The following is a 20,508-nucleotide window of genomic DNA, read 5'->3' on the forward strand; positions in this document are numbered from 1 at the left end:
GAAGAAAGGCATTGGAGGAGGGTTGTGTGGTCAACCATGTCAATATTTGCAGTCAGGTCAAGATGGACAAGGAGAGATTGTTTACTTTTGTCACAGTTTAGAATGTCATTTTTGATTTTCTTAGGAGCCATTTCAATATTGTAGTGGGAAAGAAACCTGATTGGAATTCCCAGAAAGATTGCATGGATTTGAGAAGTGACAGCATCTTCAAGGACTTTGGAGGGGAAAGAGAGGTTGCCGATTGGGGCCGATACTGTTATTGGCTTTAAAATAGTGTGTATTTATTTAAAGTCTAAGATGTGTGTGCTTCGGTGATGTTTACAAGGTTATGGGTGCAGTCATACTGATCGAGTTTGGCATTGGTGCTAAATAGAAATTGTACCCCATTGGAATATAAATTGGATAACAAGACCTTATGTGGCAGCCAAACAAAGTGGAATCAGACACCTCACATTTTGTTATCTCAGGTGGGTTCATCAGGCTGCATTCATTCTGTAACTTCAGGTAAAGATTGGAATTGGGGGTAAAGGGAATGGGGAGCCAGACCTCTTCCCACTAGTTCCACTGTTGGACTTTGAATGCATCTTAATTTACCTTGATTAGCAACATTAACCTTGACATACCACATAGTAAAAAGAGAACATGCCCATTTGGCTTCAATTTCAGTGATCTGAAGACCAAATCAAACTTTGAACTCAGGCAGATGTTCACCATTAAATGCTGTTATTTCTTTTTTTTTAACAGTGAATCGCAAAGATGAGTTCTGACGTGGAAATGGAAGTTTTTGGAGTGGCTGCTCAATATCTCCGCAAAACGGAGAGAGAGCGGATTGAAGCACAGAATAAACAATTTGATGCAAAGACAGCCTGTTATGTCTTTGACCCAGTAGACTTATTTGTGCCAGGTTCAATCAAGAGTAAGCAAGGTGGCAAAGTCACAGTGGAAACTATAGCTAAAAAGGTCAGTGAGCATCCAATGAAAGGTCAGGGAACTCATGATAAGAATTCTACCAGTTTAATTGAATGTGTAATGATTTCCCTTGATTGTGTTTGCAATCGAATGATAAACATATTCTGAAAGAATACATTTACAATTGTCAGTCAAGGAAATATTCATGGAAGCACTTCCCATTGTCACTGTAAATAGGGACCAGAAAAAATCTTAGCCCATCTTCTAAGTGGTGATCTTTCAAGTGCTAATTTACCAATGACACATATCTATGGCTTCTGTTTTGTTAGATATTCAAAAGCTGTGTTTTTACCTTCAAGAGGGCAGTTCAAATTTTTGTCCTTGCAAAGAAGTGTCGGGTGCACATAAATTCAAAAGGAGCAGGAGTAGGCCGTTCAGCACCTTGAGCCTGCTCCACCATTCAATAAGATCATGGCTGATCTGATTGTGACCTTAACTTCACTTTCCTGCCCCCATAACCCTTGACTCCCTTATCAATCAAAAATCAGTCTAACTCAGCCTTGAATATATTAATTGACCCAGGCTCCACTGCTCACTGGGGATGAGAATACCAAACACTAGCAACTCTCGGAGAGAAGGAATTCCTCCTTATCTCTGTCTTAAACTGTGCCTATAATTCTAGATTCTCTCATGAGAGGAAACATCTTCTCTGCATTTACTCCTTTAAGCCCCCTCAGAATCTTATATGTTCCAATCAGGTCAGCTCTCATTCTTCTAAACTCCAATGAGTACATGCCCAATCTGCTCAACCTTTCATCATAAGACAAAAAACCCCAACCCAGGAATCAGCCTGATGAATTTTCCCCGAGCTTCTTTCAAGGTAAGTATATCCCTTCTTAAGTAAGAAGACCAAAATTGTACACAGTACTCCAAGCGAGGTAACGTCAATGCCCTGTACAGTTGTAGCAAGACTTCCTCATTCCCACTTTCAATAAAGGCCAACATTACATTCCACCCAAGTCCTTTTGGCTGTTCCCAGTTGAACAGTGTTTCAAAGGTGCTTGGAACAGTTCACTGTTTCACTCCTAGGATCTTTCCTATCCCATTGTCCCACCATATTTTATTTCAAGGAACTGAACATCACAAGCAAACATGGTGCTACTTCAAACAGAAAGTCTGCACTCATTGAACAACCAATGACTCAGGTATAAACAATTCTTTTGATGTAAAAATTTCAAAACCTTTTTAAAGAAAGGACAAGCATTGTGTGGCAGGACTTTGCTGATTGTGCTTGACACTCCAGAGAAATCATCCGTGGCTCGATGCTATTACTTATCTGAAGCCTTGGATGGTGCCAATATATGTTCCAATTACTTGAATCAACTTCGCTTAATCCCATTTTCGTTTTTGCAGACAGTGACTGTTAAAGAAGACCAAGTCTTCCCAATGAACCCTCCAAAATTCGATAAAATTGAAGACATGGCCATGTTGACTCACTTGAATGAAGCATCCGTCCTGTTTAACCTCAAAGAACGTTATTCAGCCTGGATGATCTATGTAAGTAAAGCTGAGTCCATAAAAAGTCTTGTATTAATGGAATCACAATAAATAATCTGTACAAGTGTATATATTTCATTTTCCAGACCTACTCTGGGTTGTTCTGTGTCACTGTGAACCCTTACAAGTGGCTGCCAGTGTACAATCCTGAAGTTGTGGTTGCTTACAGAGGCAAGAAGCGTCAAGAGGCTCCTCCACACATCTTCTCCATCTCTGACAATGCCTATCAGTTCATGTTAACTGGTAATAATGTATTCTTTTATTGAACTTTATGGTTCTTATTCTCTACAGATAATAAGTTTGCTTTTGCTATAGCAATTTGCTATTTAGAGTATTAGGTTTGTTCAATTCACGTAAGTTTTCAACAATTTTTCTTCAATTTAATGTGATTTTTATTTCACAGATCGTGAGAACCAGTCCATTCTGATTACGTAAGAATCAATACTTTTAATCACAATTATATATTATCCTAAAATGCAATATTTAACATTCATGGCTTTAACATTTGGCTTATGTAAAATTTTGCTGCTCATTCCTTCCACTCTAGTGGAGAATCTGGTGCAGGGAAGACTGTGAACACAAAACGTGTCATCCAGTATTTTGCATCTATTGCAGCCAGTAGTGATGCCAGCAAGAAAAAGGAGTCTAAGATGCAGGTAAGTGATGAATACAATCTTAATTTGTATACGTGTGGTATGTATTTACACAAAAGAACAAGAGTCGTCTATTCAGTTCAGTTCCATTTGCCCACCTTTGATCAGTATCCCTTGACAATTTTGCCTAACAAAAATATATCCACCTCAGTCTTGAAAAATTCAATTTTCTCAAATCCACAGTCTTTTGGGGAGCAAGTGCTAGATTTCCATTGCCCTTTTTGTGAGAAAGCACTTCTTGATTTCACTTTTTGAATGGTCAAGCTCTAATTTTAAGATTATGCCCTGTTGTTCTGGATTCTCCCACCAGAGGAAACAATTTCTCTGTGCATGTTCCCCTATGAAATTTCTTTCTCATTTAAGAACACAGAATAATCACTCTGTACACTTCTAAATCTGAACATTTAACATTCACTTTTTGTTGGCTGCAGCTTTTGTAATCAATAAAATGCTTGCTTTTGAATACTTGCAAATTTTTTTAGGGAACACTGGAGGATCAAATCATCCAGGCCAATCCGCTGCTTGAAGCCTTTGGTAATGCCAAGACAATGAGAAATGACAATTCATCTCGCTTCGTAAGTTTTGTGAAACTTTATTTCTATAACATTTGTAAGATATCGGAGTACAAACATTGGGCTGAATTTTGCAGTGATGGCAAAAGTCCTACTGCAGGAACCAAAAGTGGGAAACAACCCTGCTTTAGTCAGTGGTGGGACCCAGGAAGGCATGTTTCCAGTGGCAACACCCGCAGGGACAACCAACTAATTGAAGATGGTGGCCTGCCCCCAATAGCTGCCCAGCCAATCAGATGTCCAACAACTCAGCAGTGCCACTGCTAGTGGTGGCCAGGCCAGAAATTGCAGCTTCAGGGAGAGGGTGCCTCAATGGTCAGGCACCCTCAAAGAGAGGTAAATGGTCTTGGGATTGCTGGGACAGGCAGGCAGGTGGTTGAAGGGGGTGGATTGCAGTGCACAGGTGGCAGCCATTTCCATTGGGGGCCCCCCCATGGACCATTGTGTGGCCGTAAAGGAGGGCTTCTCTGGAAGCCGCCATGTTTCACCTGGCAGCATTTCCCACCTACTGGCAGGCCATGCTGACATTGGCAAAATGACCCTTAATTGTCCAGTAACGTTGGAGGCCAATCTGCCAACTTTCCCATAGCTGGCAAAACATTGGTAGGGAGGTTTTGCCAGCCTGTCAGCCCATTGCCAAGTGGTTGGTAAAATTCCATTCGTTGTCTTTGAATAATATTCCAACCAAACAGACTTTGGCATTAATTGGAAACTATTAGGAAATGAAATTCAAAAGATAGCTTTAAAACTAACAGGGACATTTTCTCTTCACACCAAGGGTAAATTCATCAGAATCCATTTTGGAGCAACAGGGAAATTGGCTTCTGCTGATATTGAGACCTGTAAGTATGATTATATTTGGATTATTTGTAATCTCTGTAATTTCATTTTTTCCAAAAGTTAAGCTACATCAATTCAAACATAAATGTACTCAACAGATCTGCTGGAAAAATCACGTGTCACCTTCCAATTGAAAGCTGAAAGAAGCTACCATATCTTCTACCAGATTATGTCCAATAAGAGGCCAGAACTAATTGGTAAATCAAAATATATTTTGTCATTCCAGCTACATTTAAATGAACAATTTGATTCTAATATACAACATAACATGTGAAGATATTTCGATTAATTGTTGATCTTTGCAATAAACATATCTGAAATTCTTGATAGTTCTCCAAAACATTTGTAACTAATTTGCAAATTTATGGGATCTTTTCACTTCAGAAATGATGCTCATTACCACCAACCCCTATGACTTTCCATTTGTTAGTCAGGGAGAGATCACTGTATCTAGCATCAACGACCAAGAAGAATTGATGGCTACCGATGTAAGTTAAAACATTCAGACAATACTTGAACCACTGATGCAAAAGTTTCTGCAGTAATGATGATGTTCTTTATTTGATCCTTTAGGAAGCCATTGATATCCTGGGCTTTACTTCCGATGACAAAGCAAATATCTACAAACTTACAGGTGCAGTAATGCACTTTGGTAACCTTAAGTTCAAGCAGAAGCAACGAGAGGAACAAGCTGAGCCTGATGGCACTGAAGGTAAAATATTGATATATTATTAAAAATCTTGTGTTCAAAATAGGATGCTCACTCCTTATTCACAACCCTCGCTTCCTGTTTTCACAATTTTCCATCAACATTTACCTTTGTAAGTTGATGTCCCAACATTTTGTCATGCCCAATACAGGCAGGTAATATTATGAACTTTCAGTCGATACTTTTAACAATTGGACACAAGCTGTTAAGATACCTGCTGCAAATCATATGACATTTGGTTTTTGGACTACAGACAATATGAAGTTTCTGGCGAATACCTAATTAAATATAGACGTAGGTGAGTCTACCTCACAGCCATTTGTGGAATTCACATATCTCTTTGATTAAGGATGGGTCAACACTAAACACTATGGAGTTTCTAGACTTCTGGTCTTCATGTTTAATGCTGGACAAAAGGGAAGATTGAAATTCAATGGCCACTATCAACTTCCTATTGCATCACGATTACCTCCCCACCCAAACTAGATTGGATGGGCCTCAGAAGTGTTAACCCAGTATCATGTGATCAAAGCTGGACTGCACCCTTATTATTCAAGACCCAGTAGATCCATCAGAGCCATCAGTCATCAGCCAGTCTGAGAACCAGACTCTGAAACTAGCTGCAAATCATCAAGCAGCAGAAGTACTTAACCTGTTCCAATTTCAGAGTTCACCTGAGAACCAACCTCCTAGATATTCAACTACAAGAAACCTCCCAACTGTTGTGAACCATTCACTTTGTACAATACTCACTTCAACTTTAAATCATCAAATCCATTCAAGAGACTAGAAATCATAATTCAGAGATTGGGTTAACTGTAATCTGAAAAAGTGCACTATCTTCATCTGTATCCAAACTTTGTGTGTGTGTGTGTGTATGCACGTGCGTGAGACTGAGTGTGTGATGTTGCGTTAATTCGGGGTAAGTGCGTGAGAATAAATGATCCTTTTTTTAAAAAAACTCACAAAAGCTTGCTGCTGAATTATTTAATTAGAGTACACATTCTAGGGATAAGAAAAGACACAACTCTTTACTTACAAAACGTAGTCAGGCAGTCAGAGAGCAAATACATTTTATCCATGAGAATTTCCAATTATTTTTACTATATCAACTGTCACAATTTATTTACACGCTCCAGCGTCTATGTAGCACTGTGGAGCAAGATTCCAAAGTCTGTTCCAATTCTATACTTGTATATAAAAATCTATTTTTAGCAATAATCTATGTGCAATGCCACTGATGTTGTAATTATGAAAAGGAAAATTATGAATGCCGTCCATGGAAATTTTATATTTTATTTTTATAGGGATTAGCAAATCACCTGTGACTCTCTGAACGCTTTATCAAATTGGCATTCTCAGGCGTGATGTCAGGAAGCACTTCTTCACAGAGTAGTGGAAATCTGGAGTGCTCTTCCTCAAAAAACTATTCAGACTAGGTTAATTGAGAATTTCAAAACTGAGATGGATAGATTTTTGTTTAAAAGAGAAAGAAAGACTTGAATTGTAGCTTACTTTTCATACCCTTAACACATCCCAAAGCACTTAACAGAAATGAAGTAGCTTTTGAAGTGTTGTAGGAAATGCAGCAGCCAATTTATGCATTGCAAGGTCCCATACACAGCACTGCGATAATAAACATATAATCTGTTCTTGTGATGTTGTTGAGAGATTAATATTTTTTTAAGTACATATGCACAAAGAGTTCTCTTGGCGGTTAGATTCATATGGATAAAGCACACTATAGCTCTGGTCTTGCCCACCATTTTTCAATATGTATCTCCCAGTCTGAGCTCCAGTGTAGAATATTTGTGGCCATAACTCTATTATCCACCAATTCTTAACAAATGTTGTTTTTTAACAGTTGCTGACAAGGCTGCTTACTTAATGGGCTTGAATTCTGCGGAATTGCTAAAATCTTTGTGCTTCCCAAGAGTAAAGGTCGGCAATGAGTACGTAACCAAAGGGCAAACCGTACAACAGGTATTACACCTAACTATATTATTTTGGCATGATATCAAATTGTACTGTTTCAGTGCTTCCATAATAATTCCTGAAATTTAGTGCTTCATCCAGCACTAAATTACAATTTTGAAGGCTTATAATCCATTTTTTTGGGTTGTTTCAAGGTGCATTATTCAGTGAGTGCACTGGCAAAAGCTGTGTATGAGAAGATGTTTTTATGGATGGTTTCACGAATCAATCAGCAATTGGAAACAAGACAACCCAGACAATACTTCATTGGTGTGCTGGATATCGCGGGCTTTGAAATCTTTGATGTAAGTCAAAAAAACAGTCATTTTCTGAATAAGCACATTTTTTTCTGTTAAGCTTGCATGTTTTCATTGCTATTTTTCATGAATTTCAGTACAACAGTTTAGAACAGCTATGCATTAACTTTACCAATGAGAAACTGCAGCAATTCTTCAACCACCACATGTTTGTTCTGGAACAAGAAGAGTACAAGAAGGAAGGAATTGAATGGGATTTCATTGACTTTGGTATGGACTTGGCTGCTTGCATTGAACTCATTGAGAAGGTAAGGAAACAAAAGTAAATCAGATGGAGCTGAAAAATAACTTTAATATTGTAAAGCTAAATTACGCAAAGGATTCTGAAAGTTTAAGAATGCTTATTATTACATTCCAGCCTATGGGTATCTTCTCAATCCTGGAAGAAGAGTGCATGTTCCCCAAGGCCTCAGACACTACTTTTAAGAATAAACTATATGACCAGCATCTTGGAAAATCGAGCAACTTCCAGAAGCCCAAGCCCACCAAAGGAAAGGCTGAAGCTCACTTCTCTTTGGTCCACTATGCTGGCACTGTAGATTATAATATCAATGGCTGGTTGGAAAAGAACAAAGACCCTCTGAATGAAACTGTTGTTGGCCTATATCAGAAATCTGCGATGAAGCTTCTGTCAACGCTCTTTGCTGCCTTTTCTGGTGATGGTATAGTTTTTTAATTTCGCAAGAGGTATTAATTCATTTTCTTGCTAAGGAGACCGCATTTCCTACAATCTGTTTTACATTTTGTTTTCTGACAGATGCTGCTGCTCCTAAGAAGGGTGGGAAGAAGAAGGGCTCATCTTTCCAAACTGTTTCTGCACTCTTTAGGGTATACCTTCAACTTTGATGTTTTCATAGTTAGCAATAGTTCATCAACATCATTAAAACAGTAGAGAACTCAAATTATATACCAGAATAGAGGGTAACCAATGGATTAATGAGAAAGTGGAGCTTAAAGCAATTAATACCAGCAGGGGAAAAATATTAGGAAAACTTAAGAGTCTAAAACCAACAAATCTCTGGGACCTGATGGCCGACACTACGACACTCTAGGATTGCAAATGAGGTATAGTAGATGCACTGGTATGATTTTCCAAAATTCTTTAGTTGCTAGAAGTGTCCCAACAGCCTGGAAGTTAGCAGGTGTAACATCACTGTTCAAGGAAGGAGGGAGAGAGAAAGAAAACAAAGACCCACAAGCCAGTTAGCCTGACATTAGTCATTGGGAAAATGCTAATATCTATTATTAAGGAAGCCTTAATAATGCACTAAGAAGATCATAGTATGTTTAGAAGAGTCAACATGGTTTTATGAAGGGAAACCCATATATTTCAAATATATTGGAGTTTTTTGAGGCATAGCAAGTAGGGTAGATAAAGGGGAACCAGTGGATGTGGTATACTTGGATTTCCAAAAGGCATTTGATAAGGTGCCAGACAAAAGATTCAGATATAAAACAATGAGTTTGGAGTAATGTATTAGCATGAACAGAGGATTGGTTAATAGACAGGAAACAGAGAATAGGAAAAATAAGGTATTTTTAACCTGGTAGACTGGAAGATCAGTGCTGAGGACTCAACTATTTACAATCTATATTAATGATTTAAATTAATAGACTGAGTTGGCTAATGGTACAAAGCTAGCTGGGAATGCAAGTCGTGAGGAGGACACAAAGAGGCTGCAAAGAGATAAAGACAACTTAAGTCTCAGTGCAGCAAGGTGGCAGATACAGTGTAATGTGGGAAAGTGTGAGACAACTCACTTGGTAGTAAGAATATTTTTTAAAAGGCGTGTAACTTTTAAGTGTTAATGTGCTTTTGTACAAGGTACTTAGAAAGTTAGCATAGAGGTACAGCGAGCAATTAGGAAGACAAATAGCATGTTGACCTTTATTGCAAGGGGTTTAAGAGTACAAAAATGAGGAAGTCTTGCACAATTGTACAGGGCTTTGGTGGAACCACAGCTGGAGTATTGTGCACAACTTTGGTCTCAATATCTATAGAAAGATAACTTTGCTTTGGAGGCAGTACAGCGAAGGTTCACCAGATTGGTTTATGGGGTGAGAGTGTTGTTTTGTGATGAGAGGCTGAGTAAACTGGGTTTATTCTCTCTGGAGTCGAGGAGAAGAATATTTGATCACATTGAACCCTATAAGAGGTTGTTTCACCCAATTGGTGAATTTAGAACACAGGGGCACAGCCTCAGCATAAGAAGGAGTCAATCGTTTTGGACTGAGATGAAGAAAAATTTCTTTACTCAGAGGGCTGTGAATCTTTGGAATTCTCTATCCCAGCGAGTTGTGGGTGCCCCATTGTTGACAATATTCAAGGCTGGGAGAGATTGATCTTCAACTTCACAGGAATCAGGCAGATCAGCCATGATAATTTGGAATAGTTGAGTAGGCTGGAGGGGCGGTATGGTCTATTCCTGCTCTTATTTCTTATATTTTTATAGCTTGAGCAATTTTAAGAAAAAAAACTTTTAAGAGTAATGAACTAATTTGACATCAAATTATTAAGAAAAGTAGTAATTTGGTCTTTCTATTTATTTGTGATAAAATTGTCTCTGATGTATTGCAGGAAAATTTGAATAAACTGATGACCAATTTAAGAAGTACACATCCACACTTTGTACGCTGTATAATCCCCAATGAAACAAAGAGCCCAGGTATGAATTTTCAGGTAATATGTTGACACTTAACAAGCTATTCTGTTTTCTAGCAGCTGTCTTGATTCAACTAATACTATGTTCGCCATTTAGGTGTAATCGACAATCACCTGGTCATCCATCAGTTGAGATGCAATGGTGTGTTGGAAGGTATCAGAATCTGCAGAAAAGGATTTCCAAGCAGAATCCTTTATGCTGACTTTAAGCAAAGGTAATCATTTACCATATACAATGAAATAGAAAGGACTTGAATTCTACCAACTTGAATTGAACCTCTACCACCTAGAATGGCAAGAATAGCAGGTGCATGGGAATGCAGCCACCTGCAAGTTCCCCTCCGCGCTACACAACATCCTGACTTGGAACTAGATCATTGTTCCTTCAATGTCGCTGGGTCAAAATCCTGGAACTCCCTCCCGAGTAGCACTGTGGGTGCACCTACACCACATGGACTGCAGCAGTTCAAGAAAGTGGTTCACCATCACCTTCTCAAGAGCAATTAGGAATGGGCATTAAATGCTGGCATGGCCAGCGATGCCCACATCTCAGGAAAGAATTTTTTAAAAAACTGACATATGGCTTTCATGGCTGTGGGATATTCCAAAGCAATATGTAACTACTGTTGACCACAGCTGATGTTATTTGCTGAGCAAGCCAAATCCCAGATGGAGACTTGCCTTACTGATTATAACCTTCTCTACTGTATTTTGAAAATGAGGGAAAGAACTACTGATCCCAGAAGCATGGAATTCCAATAACATAAGACCATAAGACATAGGAGCAGAAGTAGGCCATTCAGCCTATCGAGTCTGCTTTGCCATTCAATGAGATCATGGCTGATTTGATAATCCTCAACTCCACTTTCCTGCCATTTCCCCATAACCCTTGATTCCCTTACTGAAAAATCTGTCTATCTCAGCCTTGAATATACTTAAAGGCCCAGCCTCTACAGCCTTCGATAGTAAAGAATTCCACAGATTCACTGCCCTCTGAGAGAAGAAATTCCTCCTCTTCTCGTCTTACATGGGTGACCCCTTACTCTGAGATTATGCCCTCTGGTCCTAAACTCTCCCACTAGAGGAAACAACCTCTCAGCATCAATGCTGTCAAGCCCCCTAAGAATCTTATATGTTTTAATAAGGTCACCCCTCATTCTTTTAAACTCCAATGAGTACAGGCCCAACCTACTCAACCTCTCCCATAAGAAAATCCCTCCTTACCTGGGATCAACCTAGTGAACGTTCTATGGACTGCCTCCAATGCCAATACATCTTTCATTGGATAAGAGGACCAAAACTGTTCACAGTATTCTAGGCATGGTCTAACTAGTGCCTTGTGTAGTTTCAGCAAAACTTCCCTATTTTTATACTCCATTCCCTTTGAAATAAAGGCCAACATTCCATTGGCCTTCCCTATTACCTGCTAAACTTGTATGCTAGCTTTTTTTGATTCATGCACGAGGACCCCCAAATCTTTCTGTGCTGCAGCTTTCTGCAGTCTTTCTCCATTTAAATAATATTCAGCTCTTCTTTTCTTCTTGCCTAAGTGCATGACCTCACATTTTCCCACATTATATTCCATCTACCAAATTTTTGCCCACTCACTTAACCTGTCTAAATCCCTCTGTAGACTTTTTATATCCTCCTCAATGCTTGCCTTCTCACCTATTTTTGTGCTGTCCACAAACTTGGTGCTAGTACATTCACTTCTCTCATCCAAGTCATTAATATTATTCTAAATAATAGTGACCCCAGCACTGATCCCTGCGGCACATCAGGTTGCCACCCTGAAAAAGCCCCACATTTCCCAACTCTCTGTCTTCTATTAGTTAGCCAATCCTCTTTCCATGCTAATATTGTACTCCTAACACCATGGGCTCTTATCTTATTAAGTAGCCTTATGTGTGGTACCTTATCAAACACCTTTTGGAAATCCAAATATATTACATCTATTGGTTCCCTATCTATCCTGATTGTTATCTCCTCAAAGAATTTTAATAAACTTGTCAGGCATGATTTCCCCTTCATGAAGCCATGCTGACTTGGCTTGATTATATTATGCATTTCTAAATGCTCTGCTATTATATCCTTTATAATAGACGGTAATATTTTCCCATGATGGATGTTAAGCTAACTGGCCTATAGTTAACTGTTTTTCGTCTCCCTCCCTTTTTTAAATAAGGGTGTTACATTGGCAGTTTTCCAATCCTCTGGGACTTTTCCAGAATCTAAGGATTCTTAGAAGATAACTAACAGTCAATCCACTATTTGTATCACTACTTCTTTTAGTATCCTAGGATGCAACCCATCAGGTTCAGAAAACTTATTGGCCTTTGTCCCCATTAGTTTCCGTAGTACTTTTTCTCTAGCGATAGTTATTGTACTTATTTCCTTCCACCCCACCTCCACTTTTGCCCCTTGCAATGCTATTAGTGTCTTCTACCATGAATATTGATGCAAAGTATTTATTCAACTTCTCTGCCATTTCCTGGTTCCCCATTATTATTTCCCCAGCCTCATTCTCTAAGGAGCCTATGTTCATTTTGACCTCTCTCTTCATTTTAATATATTTAAAGAAGCTCTAAGGCTTTTAGGATTTTTAAATTTAAAGATTTATTAACAAGAAGAAGAAAAAAACTTAAACTCAAGATTAAAGTTGCACAGTTGAAACATTTTTACAAAAAATCACCCCACCCCCCCCAAGAAAACACTTGCTCAGAACGCACAAGTAAACTACTTGGCAACAGCCCCCTTATAGATTTTCAACCATATAAATCCAGTAACCCAAGGCAAAACTGCTGTCACTTTAGTAAAGGTATACTACACAACTTCTCATTCTCTTCCACTGTGCTGTGGAAATCCAAAAGAAAGGTTCAGAAGCAGACTGCTTTCTGAAAACAAAGATTTCTCTGGCTTGAAAACTTGATGGCTTCTTCAAATTCACAACTTTCACACCTTCTCCCTGCACAGATCTAATCTCAGGACATCTCCACACAGCCACAAAATTTAGCTCAACATCTTTCCTTAAATATCCAGTTCCTCTTCATCTGAGAGTTGATTATTCTAAACACCTCTTTGAACTCAACTTTTCTAAAATATAAAGATCTTTCATGTTTTCCTATTACCTTCAATTTCAGGTCAAATAAATTTAATAACCTTCCCTTGTTTACTTATGAAAACTTCCTAAGTTGTAAAAATCCCTTGTCATCTCTAAACTCCTTTTTGAAATTTAACAGCTGAAAAGTCAAGTCTCTACCTATCACCTAAAGCAAATTTTAAAACTCAAGCTATTTACTCATACATTCAACTTCACCATTGCCTCTCATTACAAATGCATACATCTAGCTCCTTTACCTTTCATCTCTCAGTTGCCACAGACAGGCTGTCTTTACTAACCTTCCTCCAGTTTAATTAATCATGGAGACACACACACACACACACACACACACACACACACACACACACACACACGCATGAATTAAGAGCAGAGGTAGGCCCCCGGTCCTTTGAGCATGCTCAGCCATTCAATAAGATTATGATTGATCTGATTGTAACCTCAACCCCACCTTCCTCCCTACCCCCAAAAATCTTTCACCCCCTTGTTGATCAAGATCTATCTAGCTCTACCTTAAAAATGTTCAAAGACTCTGCTTCCACCACTTTTTGAGAGAGTTCCAAAGACTCATGACCCTCTGGGAGAAATAATTTCTCTTCATCTCTGGCCTAAATGGGTGAGCCCTTATTTTTAAACAGTGACTCCTAGTTCTGGATTCTCCCAAAAGAGGAAGCATCCTCTCCACATCCACCCTGTCAAGACCCCTCTGGATCTTAAAGGTTTCAATCAATGCAGCTCTTACTCTTCTAAACTCCAAGAAAGGTGGTTATTTGTGATTTTTGACTTTTATCTAGCTTCTACCTCTTAATCCCATGATGGATCAATGAAATAGAAGTTATATTAAAAATACATCCTATATTCTTTTGAAAACGCAGATACAAGCTCTTAAATGCAAGTGCCATACCTGAAGGGCAATTTATTGACAGCAAGAAGGCTTCTGAGAAACTGCTGAGCTCCATCAATGTGGATCACACCCAGTACCGATTTGGCCACACTAAGGTAAACGCTCAGTTTCCAAAGAATCATATGATAGAATTAAAGAATGGTAAACTACTGATAATTCTTAAAATTAATGTTTATTTATCCCATTAAAGGTATTTTTCAAGGCTGGTCTCCTGGGTACTCTTGAAGAAATGAGGGATGACAAATTAGCCCAAATCATCACCCGCACACAAGCCATTTGTCGTGGATTCCTAATGAGAGTAGAATTTAAGAAGATGATGGAGAGAAGGTAAATGGAAAAGTTAATAGTTTTTTTTGTAATGTAGATGAAGCAAAGGAAATAATAACAACAGTTTTGTTCACTGCCATTCTACAGGGATGCCATTTTCACTATACAATACAACATCCGCTCATTTATGAATGTCAAACACTGGCCATGGATGAAACTGTATTTCAAGATCAAACCTCTTTTGAGGAGTGCAGAAACTGAAAAGGAAATGGCAAATATGAAAGCAGAGTTTGAGAAGACCAAAGAAGCACTAGCTAAATCTGAAGCAAGAAGAAAGGAATTGGAAGAAAAAATGGTTACCCTGCTTCAGGAGAAGAATGACTTAATGCTTCAAGTTCAGGCAGTAAGTAATGCAAACAATTGAAATAAGTTCTTGCACCTTACTTTTTTCTATTTTTTGACCTTGGAGTTCTGGTATTCGTACATTTCTAGGCAAATTGGATGAAGTTTTATGAGACAAAGTCCTATCTTTTTCTCAATCTGTCTGATGTTTGGTTCATTTGCCAATGAGAAAATATTGTGAGAGCTATTAAATTGCTAGCATAGAACATGTAAATAGCACTGTTGGAATTTCTATTTTAATAGACAATAATCTAACCATAATATATTCAAAACTCTACGTCTAATATATACATTGGCTGTATTCCAGATGTCCCATGTTGTTACAAATGCAAATCAGCCTCAGAATGCTGGGTACTTCTAAACATGTACATCTAATCTCCAGCCTGAAATAACAATAACAATGGCGAAACTACAAATGAATTCTGATTGTTCTGTGCTCTGTTTACTAAAAAACAACTATATTTTGTACTCTTAAAGATTCAAAGTTTCATCCACAGGGCCAGAATTAAAAATAATGGTGAGGCTAATGGCCCTCACCCTTATTAAAATGTAGATCAGCCAGCAAGTTCAGTTGAGTGCAGGTGTGCAGTTAAACACCAAACTCTAGTGTTGTTGCCCAAGGTGCACATCTCCACCCTAAACTCCATCAATAAGGACAAGGGCAGCAACTGCATGGAAACACCACCTCCTGCAAGTTCCCATCCAAGTCACACAACATCCTGACTTGGAGAAACATCACTGCTCCTTCACTGCCGCTGGGTCAAAGTCCCTCCATCCCTAACAGCACAATGGGTATACTAACACCACAGGAGTGGGGAGGCAGAGAGTCTTGGGGAGGGAATTCCAGAGTTTAGTGCCTAGGCTGCTAAAGACACAGCCATCAATGGTGGAATGAGGAAACTTGGGAATGGTTCTGGACCGGAATTGGAGGTGAGCAGAACTTTGAGGGTTGGAGAACTGAAGACAGTACAGAGAAAGACTGGGTGAGTCCATGGAGGAATTACATTTTTTAAATTGAGGCATTGCTGGGCCAGCAGCCAGTGTGGGTCAGTGAGCACAAGTGTAGGGTTGAATATAGAGAAATGCATTGTCTTTGCTCCCCACATAAACTCTGTTCCCTAGCCGCCAAATAAATCCTTTTCCCAGGCTGAACCACATCTTTATCAACAGGACTTGACGGGGGTTTGCATAGAAATAGCAGAGTCATCGAGGAGCTCAAGATTTTCAACAGGGATGACGGGATGCTGACCAAGCTTATGTTGAACAATCAATGGGGATGATATATGATTGGCAGGTCAGCTCAGTGTCCAATAGGATGACAGGGTGAAAGATATTGCTCAACCTCAGATAGTGGTTTGGGAAAAGGATTGACTGGGAAGATTTTGCAATCTAATACTCCAGGCATGTTCGCAGTCCTCCAAGGGCTTGATTTTATGGGATGTCCCGGTCCCCACCCAGCTGAAATGTCAGGGATCAGCTGGCCCACAATCCGCCCTGCAGCAATTTGACACTGGAAGGAGGGTTAATTGCTTTAAGGTGAGACTTCCATCCCTTTCTCAGAAGGAAGTCTCGCCCCAGGATGGCCAATCAGATGCCTTGCAACTTTGTAGTCCCAGCGTTGCCAGCTGGGGGCAGTGTCACACCACACTGAGGAGCCCAGGAAGTCCAGGATCGTGGGTCTCGGCAAGGGTTAGGGGGCTTGGATCGAGAAGCAAAGGAGGAGGATTAAAAAGGGGGTGCTTCTGATGGTCCCAGGGGCATGCAAAGGAGGACCCCCTATTCCTGCCTGACACCAGCCCGCCAAGGCAAAGCTGCTGGGCTTCCTGCATGGTGTGAGCCTCCCACTGCTATGGGTAAGATACAGGTGGTCGTGGGTGAGTTGACATTAAGTTGACATTAATTGACCACTTAAAGGCCTCAATAGGTCAAAGGGTGGGTGGACCATCTGACACTTTCCCTAACCTCCAATAAAATTTCATACAGGTCAGGGGCAGGCAGGATCCACTGAATTTTTCAAGTACCCCTTCTTTCAAACCCACCGGAATGGGAGCTTAAAATCCAGCACTAAATCTCTGTTGATGATAGTCCAGTCAGTCTGGCTCCCTATGGAACCCAGAAGGGTGAATATGTGTTTGGGCTACTTGAATTTTTTTTCAACTCTGCTCCAGCTAACCCTGCAGGTCAAAGCTCTGATCGGTAGTTGGACAAGCAACCAGAAACCTGCTTTTTGTAAACTACATAGTGACTTAAACTTCAGCAATACTCCTGTACACCCTTGGAGTGGGCTGCTAAGCATTGGTTCTGTCAACCCTCATTTAAGCTTCTTGGATTCAAGTGGGATACCTTCTTACAGGAAGAGAGCATGTACTCAATTTTGGGCAAGTAGAAACTCCTTTAGTTGGTGCAGCCTTCATTAGCTAGAGAAATTCTTAAATGCCATTGATGAGTTTCAGCACAACATCAGAATACAAGCCACAAAGACATTGAAAGTTTTGTGAATAAGCTGGTTGGATAAACAAACACTCTCTTTTGTGCCCAAAAGGAAGCAGATGGCCTGGCAGATGCAGAAGAAAGATGTGACCAGCTCATCAGAAGCAAAATTAATTTAGAAGCAAAGGTCAAGGAACTCAATGAAAGATTAGAGGATGAAGAGGAATGTAATGCAGAACTGACATCCAAGAAGAAAAAACTTGAAGATGAATGCTCAGAGTTAAAGAAGGATATCGATGACCTAGAGCTCACACTAGCCAAAGTTGAAAAGGAAAAGCATGCCACAGAAAACAAGGTATTTATTTGCATCTAGAACAAAATTGCTTAATTTGTACAAATTGGTGGACACAGTTGAATATCCAACTAACTTAAAAATGGGATTTACACAAAGGTTAAGAATCTTACAGAAGAAATGGCCTCCCTTGATGAAAGCATTGTCAAATTAACAAAGGAAAAGAAAGCCCTCCAAGAGGCCCATCAACAGACCTTAGATGATCTCCAGGCTGAAGAGGACAAAGTCAACACTTTAACCAAAGCCAAAGCTAAGTTGGAACAACAAGTGGATGATGTTAGTATTAGTAAATACATAACTTTGAATATTGTGTTTATGTCTTGATCAGTATGATGATTTTCCTTGTTCATTGTAGCTTGAAGGTTCTCTAGAACAAGAGAAGAAGCTTCGCATGGACCTTGAAAGAATCAAGAGGAAGCTTGAGGGTGATTTGAAGCTGATGCAGGAATCATTAATGGATTTAGAAAATGACAAGCAGCAATTGGAAGAGAAAATGAAGAAGTAAGAAATGGTCTTGCTTTTGTATTGTGTTCATGGGATGCATGTAATAATAGATTTTAACCTTCATTATACTCTCTCCAGGAAGGATTTTGAAATAAGCCAATATCAGAGTAAGATTGAAGATGAGCAGATTCTTGGAGTCCAACTGCAGAAGAAAATCAAGGAACTTCAAGTAAGTTTAAATCAGGATATTTGGTTGCTATCAGGTAAGGCATGGTCAGAACTGTTATAATGTCCAACTATTCCAAATTCTAGGCCCGCATTGAAGAACTCGAAGAGGAAATTGAAGCTGAGCGTACAGCTCGTGCTAAGGCAGAGAAGCAAAGGTCTGACTATGCCCGGGAACTGGAGGAAATAAGTGAACGACTAGAAGAAGCTGGTGGTGCAACTGCTGTCCAGATTGAAATGAATAAGAAACGTGAAGCGGAATTTCAGAAGATGCGTCGTGATCTGGAAGAAGCTACCCTACAGCATGAAGCCACGGCTGCTGCTCTTCGTAAGAAACAGGCTGATAGTGTCGCAGAACTTGGGGAACAAATTGACAACCTGCAACGTGTAAAACAGAAACTTGAGAAGGAAAAGAGTGAGCTGAAGATGGAAATTGATGATCTTGCTAGTAATATGGAAACGGTTGCAAAATCAAAGGTATGTCACAGATTGTCTTTCTGTTACAGGGTATTGAAGACATGCTTTTGCTCTATACATACTGTTTACGTGTCAAAAATTATTGAATTGCAGAGTAATCTTGAAAAGAGCTGCCGGACCTTTGAGGACCAATTGAATGAAATAAAGACAAAATATGAAGAACAAGCACGTCTTATGAATGACGTGTCAGCACAACGGGCTCGATTACAGACAGAAAATGGTATGCCTCTAGTGAACTGTACACTTATTGATTACTTGAAATCCCATGTCAAGTTTAGGTTTTCATTCATGACCTATTTTTGACCTTTCATATCCGCTGCTATGTTATGCTACCGGTCTTATAATAGCAGTTCACTACACGATGGCTAGCAACAAGGCTGGTGGAAAGGTACTGTCTACACTTGGGACTGTCGTATTTACTTGTGTTCCACCCTCAGCCCTGTGAAATGAGGTATTAGCATAAGCATTCCAGCACTAGACCAGGGTTATTACCATTAATAATATTATTTTGTTCTAATTGCATTTTTTTTAACTTTAGGAGAACTAAGTCGCCATGTTGAGGAAAAGGATTCCCTAATTTCACAATTTACTAGAGGGAAACAAGCATTCACACAACAAATTGAAGAGCTAAAGAGGCAATTGGAAGAAGAAACTAAGGTGAAAACTGTGGTGTGACCATATCTTAGCATTTACAGGATAATGAAAGTGATTCCAAAAACAAATGATCTATTTTAGAACTGCAATCAAGTATTACAGATGCTTAAATTTATATGATGATCATTCTTTGCAATTGTTTTGACACATATAGCGATAAAGGACTGATTCTTGCATGGATTATTTCTATTTTATCTTGTAACATGCAATTTAAGCACACACATTGCATGAAGGTTATATTCATTCTACTGGCATCACAGCAGTATCAACCCTCAAAGGCAAGCATAACTCCAAGAAACAAACTAATTACAGAGAATATTCATTGCTGATGCTCCAGATCTCTGTCCTGCTTGGGGCCATGGCTGCTCAATGCTCACTGGGCTTGTTCTGCTGCCCAGCTCCTAGCTGCAGTCCTGTTCTTTCAGTCTTTCTCTCTCATTCCCCCCCTCTCTCTCTCCCCCTCTCTCTGATGAGGCTTGGCAGATACAGGGGTACCACCAATCAGTTTCACTAGGTTTCCAATTCCCTTCTTGGCTCCTTAGCCACCCTCAGAGGCTTCAAGCTGCACTAGGCTCCTGTCACACTGCCACTCACAAGCCATGGATCAGTCCTTACTGCTTTCTCCCTTACCTCATGGCATCTGGTTCCACCCCTAGGCTTGTCAAAGATTCTGCTCCCCGCAAGGAGGGGCCCACAGGGGCCAACCAGTTCCCCTGCTCGGTTCTTTCCCCTAACATTGCCACCTGTTGCTGGACACTCCACTACAACCTGAAAAAGGTACTTTTATGTTTACTTATTTAAACAATAATATTTTAACCAGTAATTTTCAAATTAAAATATTTCAGGCTAAGAGCGCCTTGGCACATGCTCTCCAATCGTCCCGCCATGACTGTGATTTGCTCCGTGAGCAATATGAAGAGGAACAGGAGGCAAAGGCTGAGCTCCAACGTGGCATGTCCAAGGCCAACAGCGAAGTCGCTCAGTGGAGAACAAAATACGAAACGGATGCGATCCAGCGCACGGAGGAACTGGAAGACGCCAA

General features: G+C 39.8%; 1 protein-coding gene across 1 annotated transcript in view; it reads left to right on the forward strand.

Moving 5' to 3' along the window:
- Positions 1-756: 756 nt before the first annotated feature.
- LOC121293597 (myosin-4-like) overlaps positions 757-20,508 on the forward strand; it is a 30,602-nt gene continuing 10,850 nt past the window's right edge. The window contains exons 1-28 of the mRNA XM_041216682.1: positions 757-960; positions 2,323-2,466; positions 2,553-2,709; positions 2,870-2,897; positions 3,014-3,122; positions 3,602-3,694; positions 4,470-4,533; positions 4,630-4,728; positions 4,916-5,019; positions 5,105-5,243; positions 7,105-7,223; positions 7,370-7,519; positions 7,609-7,779; positions 7,890-8,193; positions 8,289-8,359; positions 10,110-10,197; positions 10,291-10,408; positions 14,187-14,310; positions 14,406-14,542; positions 14,630-14,885; positions 17,427-17,669; positions 17,766-17,942; positions 18,022-18,167; positions 18,249-18,339; positions 18,423-18,812; positions 18,906-19,032; positions 19,351-19,469; positions 20,312-20,508. Of these exons, the coding sequence (XP_041072616.1) occupies positions 757-960; positions 2,323-2,466; positions 2,553-2,709; positions 2,870-2,897; positions 3,014-3,122; positions 3,602-3,694; positions 4,470-4,533; positions 4,630-4,728; positions 4,916-5,019; positions 5,105-5,243; positions 7,105-7,223; positions 7,370-7,519; positions 7,609-7,779; positions 7,890-8,193; positions 8,289-8,359; positions 10,110-10,197; positions 10,291-10,408; positions 14,187-14,310; positions 14,406-14,542; positions 14,630-14,885; positions 17,427-17,669; positions 17,766-17,942; positions 18,022-18,167; positions 18,249-18,339; positions 18,423-18,812; positions 18,906-19,032; positions 19,351-19,469; positions 20,312-20,508 (4,169 nt within the window). The remainder of the gene's footprint in view (positions 961-2,322; positions 2,467-2,552; positions 2,710-2,869; positions 2,898-3,013; positions 3,123-3,601; positions 3,695-4,469; positions 4,534-4,629; positions 4,729-4,915; positions 5,020-5,104; positions 5,244-7,104; positions 7,224-7,369; positions 7,520-7,608; positions 7,780-7,889; positions 8,194-8,288; positions 8,360-10,109; positions 10,198-10,290; positions 10,409-14,186; positions 14,311-14,405; positions 14,543-14,629; positions 14,886-17,426; positions 17,670-17,765; positions 17,943-18,021; positions 18,168-18,248; positions 18,340-18,422; positions 18,813-18,905; positions 19,033-19,350; positions 19,470-20,311) is intronic.

This window comes from Carcharodon carcharias, chromosome 22 (genome assembly GCF_017639515.1).
Source record: "Carcharodon carcharias isolate sCarCar2 chromosome 22, sCarCar2.pri, whole genome shotgun sequence".
Taxonomy (NCBI): domain Eukaryota; kingdom Metazoa; phylum Chordata; class Chondrichthyes; order Lamniformes; family Lamnidae; genus Carcharodon; species Carcharodon carcharias.